The sequence below is a fragment of the Psammomys obesus genome, unplaced genomic scaffold (genome assembly GCF_907164565.1).
Source record: "Psammomys obesus unplaced genomic scaffold, mPsaObe1.curated_primary_1811, whole genome shotgun sequence".
Classification (NCBI taxonomy): domain Eukaryota; kingdom Metazoa; phylum Chordata; class Mammalia; order Rodentia; family Muridae; genus Psammomys; species Psammomys obesus.
The window spans coordinates 6127279-6132191 of NW_026596460.1; the positions used below are offsets into that span (position 1 = coordinate 6127279).

General features: G+C 42.6%; 1 gene segment (V, D, J or C); it reads right to left on the minus strand.

Annotated features, from left to right (window-relative positions):
• Window positions 1–4002: 4002 nt before the first annotated feature.
• Window positions 4003–4589, minus strand: LOC129669952 (T-cell receptor beta chain V region CTL-F3-like). The segment is given in 2 exon segments: window positions 4003–4445; window positions 4541–4589. Coding segments are annotated over 2 exon segments (492 nt in total).
• Window positions 4590–4913: the final 324 nt, after the last annotated feature.

Below are 4913 nucleotides of genomic sequence, written 5' to 3' on the forward strand. Positions count from 1 at the left end.
ATTCGGGTTGCAAAAAATATGAGGATGGAAATGAATATATGAGCTAATTTGAAGGACATCAGTGGAGATGGACAAGTGAGGACATAATATCAAGTGAAAGTGTCACCTAGATCCTGGAAGCCACTGGAAGCAACTGGAAGCCAGTGGAAGCCACTGAAAGAATGTTGTTTTTATTTTGTTTGTTATGGCCTCACTTGTCCATCTCCATTGATGTCCTTCAAAACATATTGTGTGATATACATATATATATATAATATATAACATACACATATATAATGAATATATATATATGTCTTTCATACATTACATCCACCTGCAGTTTTCCTCCATCCATTCTTCCCAGTCCATCCAGCCTTCTATCTCTCACACACACAGCTCTTCTCTCCCTCAGATCCATTCTTTTGTTTTCCTTCTGAAACAAGCAGATGTCTCTCTAGCTCCTATAATCTTCTCTCCCCTTCTTCAGGGTTGCCTGAGCTCAACATAATGTTTGGCTGTGGGTCTCTGCATATGTTCCAATCAACTGCAGGACGAAGCCTCTCTGATGGTGATTGGACTGGACACTGATCTATGAGTAGAGCCGAGCATCACCATGAATCATTTTCACTGAGTTTTTTTCTTTTTTTTTTCACTTTTATTAGTTACACTTTATTCACTTTGTATCCCCCCATAAACCCCTCCCTCAGTCCCTCCTAATCCCACCTTCCCTCCCCCTTCTTCAAGCGTGCCCATCTCCAAGGCCACTGATAGAGGAGGTCTTTTTCTCCTTCCTTCTGATCTTAGTCTATCAAATCTCATCAGACATGGCTGCATTGTCATCTTCTGTGGCCTGGTAAGGCTGCTCCCACATCAGGGGGAGGTGATGAAAGAGCAGGCCAATCAGTTTATGTCAGAGGCAGTCCCTCTTCCCATTACTATGGAACCCACTTGGACACTGAACTGCCATGGGCTACATCTGTGCAGGGGTTCTAGGTTATCTCCATGCCTGGTAATTGGTTGGAGTATGAGTTTCTGGAAAGACCCCTGTGTTAAAATATTTCTGATTCTGTTGCTCTCCTTGTGGAGTTCCTGTCCTCTCTAGATCTTTATATCTCCCTCTTCTTTCATAAGAATCCATGCACTCTGTCCAACAGTTGGCCATAAGTCTCAACATCTGCTTTGATAGTCTGCAGAGCAGAGCCTTTCAGAGGCCCTCTGGGGCAGGTTCCTAACTTGTTTTCTGTTTTCTTCTTCTTCTGATGTCCATCCTCTTTGCGCTTCGGGATGAGGATTGAGCATTTTAGCCAGTATCCTCCCTCTTAATTAGTTTCTTTAGATGTACAGATTCATTAGCTTTATCCTATATTATATGTCTATACCAGTGAGCATATACCAAGTGTGTCTTTCTGTCTCTGGGACAGCTCACTCAGGATGATCCTGTTGTAGGCGGCGATTAATATTTACTATCGGTTTATCTTCTGGTAAAGCTTGCTGCTAATCTTAAACAGCTGTATAATCAAATCACCACACAGAAACTGGGTTTTTAGTTAACATAGAACACAGTGCTGGGCAATATTTACTCCCTCCTAAACCTCTAAGCCCTCAGTTTCCTAACATTTAGATTTCCCACAATATACTTGTTTTTTGTGAAATCTTAGGTCTGGTTCATGCTCCACGTCCTCCAAGATCTCTCTTCCAGCTCTGCTCTCCTCACTCTCCTCCTGCCCCTTCTCCTCTCACTCCTTTCCTGCTCTCTAGCTCCTCCCCTCTTTCCTGTCCTCTGGCTCCTCCCATTGCACAACATTGTATCTAGTTGCTTTATTTTGTCCTGTTTACACAAGAGTTGAGACAGGATGCTTATAATGAGTATCACAACACAATATCCAGATTGAAACCAGACAGTTGGGGTAGAAATCAGCATTTGAATTAACAAGGGTAAGGCATATACATTTTAAAAGAACATTATACCAACATGATCCTTTCCAGGTACCACCATTTACCTACAAATTTCATGATTTCCTTGTTTTTCATTGCTGAGTAATATTCCATTGTGTAGATGTACCACAATTTCTGCATCCATTCTTCAGTTGAGGGGCATCTGGGTTGTTTCCAGCTTCTGGCTATTTCAAATAAAGCTGCTACAAACATGGTTGAACAAATGTCCTTATTGTGTACTTGAGCCTCCTCATCAATCCTTTATCTGACAGAGGGCTAATATCCAGTATATATAAAGAACTATAGAAGCTGAAAAGCAACAGACCAAGTAATCCAATTAAAAAATGGGGAACAGAGGTAAAGAGAGAATTCTCTATAGAGGAATATAGAATGGCAGAGAGACACTTAAAGAAATGCTTGACCTCATTAGCCATCAGGGAAATGCAAATCAAAATGACCCTGAGATTTCACCTGACACCCACCAGAATGGCCAAGATCAAAAACTCAAGTGACAACACATTCTGGAGAAGTTGTGGAGAAAGGGGAACCCTTTTCCACTGCTGGTGGGAATGTAAACTTGTACAGCCACTCTGGAAATCAATCTGGTGCATTCTCAGACAATGAGGAATAGTGCTTCCTCAAGATCCAGCTATACCATTCCTAGGCATATATCTAAAAGAGGCTCAAATTCACTGAGATTTTATTTTGCCAATTGTGTTTGGTCTATACTAGATCTCTGAGCTATTAATCCTCTTGTTCCTGGCCGTCTAGACAGTATCAAGCATGGGCTACCTCTTGTGACATGGAATCTGGGTATATTTAAGGAGAGGAGACAAAAACTGGTGACTAAGCTGTAATGAAAGCAACACAGGCTGAACAAGTCAGTATCTGCCCGACTACTCATTCTTCAGCTCACATGATCATATGAGAAGCCCACTGAATAACACTTAGACTTAGCCCTCTGTCAGATAAAGGGTTGGTGAAGATACTTTCCCAATCTGTAGGCAGTTGTTTTGTTTTGATGACAGTGTCCTTTGCTTTACAGAAACTATTCAGTTTCATGAGGTCCCATTTATTGATTGTTGCTCTTAGAGCCTGTGCTGTTGGAGTTCTGTTCAGGAAGTTGTCTCCTGTACCAATGAGTTCCAGGCTGTTCCCCACTTTTTCTTCTAACAGATTTAGAGTACCTGGTTTTATGTTGAGGTCTTTAATCCCTTGGATTTTAGTTTTGTGCAGGGTGATAAATATGGATCTATTTTCATTTTTCTGCATGTAGACATCCAGTTGGACCAGCACCATTTGTTGAAGATGCTGTCTTTTTTTCATTGAATGGTTTTGGCTTCTTTGTCAAAAATCGAGTATTCATAGGTGTGTGGGTTTATTTCTGGGTCTTTTATTCGGTTCCATTGATCCTCCTTTCTGTTTGTATGCCAATACCATGCAGTTTTTATTACTGTTGCTCTGAGGAGTTAGTATGATGGGGAAAGGATAGGAGCTCCACAAGGACCAAATATATCTGGGCACAGGGTCTTTTCAGAGACTGACATTCAACCAAGGACCATGTATGCATATAACCTAGAACCTCTGCTTGGATGTATCCCGTGGTAGCTCAGTAAACAATTGGTTTCCCATAGTAAGGGGAACAAGGACTATTTCTAACAGGAACTCAGTGGCTGGTTCTTTGACCTCCCCACCCCCCAAGGGAGGAACAGTCCTGTTAGGCTACAGAGGAGGACTTTGCAGACCTGATAAAAGAGGGTCAGATGAATGGGGAGGAGGTCCCCCCATCAGTGGACTTGGAAAGGGGAAGGGCAGAGAGGAGGGAGGGAGGGTGGGATTGGGAGGGAATGAGGGAGTGGGATACAGCTGGGATACAGAGTTAATAAAATGTAACTAATTAGAAAAAAACAAAAATTAAAAAAAAACTTACACTTAATCATAAACTCATTCATCCTTGTGAAAACCCATGAGGAATCCTATGAACCAACTCTGCCTGCTCATCATCCCACACACACCTTTCTCTATATTCCTTCCTACCAAAGTGTTTTTTTTTTTTTTTTATGTGATACTCTCTGCTCTTGTCTTGTTTCAGGGCAGAGAAGATACTAGACCCACATCCTTCCTGTTGTGAGAAGACCTCAGGATCACTGTTGAGAACTGATTCTGAGAGATGGAAAGAGAACAGGGAGCATGTGGTTTCTGCCCTGGCAGGATATGATTCTGAGGCTCTGTGGCTAAGCTGCTGGCACACAGATACACAGCTGAGTCCTGGGGTTGTGTGGGCTGGATCTTCACGGTGGAGAGATTCTTGCTGGGCATCTGAACTGAGAATCGTTCTTTGGGCATCCCTGTATCATCTATAGGAGCCTGGTTGCGAAAGTTAATCAGGAACTCCAGGCCCTGCACAGTGGTCTGTCTGTACCAGGAAATACTACTGTGTCCTGAAATTGGCTCACAGCTCAGAGTTACTTCTTGTCCCTTCACTGTTACCTTGTGCCTGGGTGTTTGAGTGACTCCAGCATTTGTTGGTTCTGAAAAAAGAGCAGAGAGTAGAGAACAAAGAAAGTAATTGAAACCATGTCAAGCAATGACCAAAACTGCAGATTCTTTATTTCTGGAAACTCACCTGCTCTCAAGAAACAAAGGACCATGCAGAAAATGAGCCTGGTGGCCATGGCAAGATGCGGCAGAGGCTTCATTTGTAGAAACCCTATGCGAGCATGAGAAGCCCAAGCTGAAGTCTCTAGGACCTGTTTCCCCAAGATGGAGCATGACCTTGTGCTGACACCACTCTCTTCGTCACTGCTCAAAGGACCACCTTTTAAAAGTGAGCATTGATCCTCTACAGAGGAGAAACGGAAATAAATAATTGCTCTGGTAGGTGCGTGGGTGGTCCATTCAAAGACTTGAAGTACCCCTGAGGATAGCTATTTCTCAAAGCCTTTATGCTTCACTGATTATCCCATCTCTCATCTCCTACTCTATTTTCCCTGATTTAT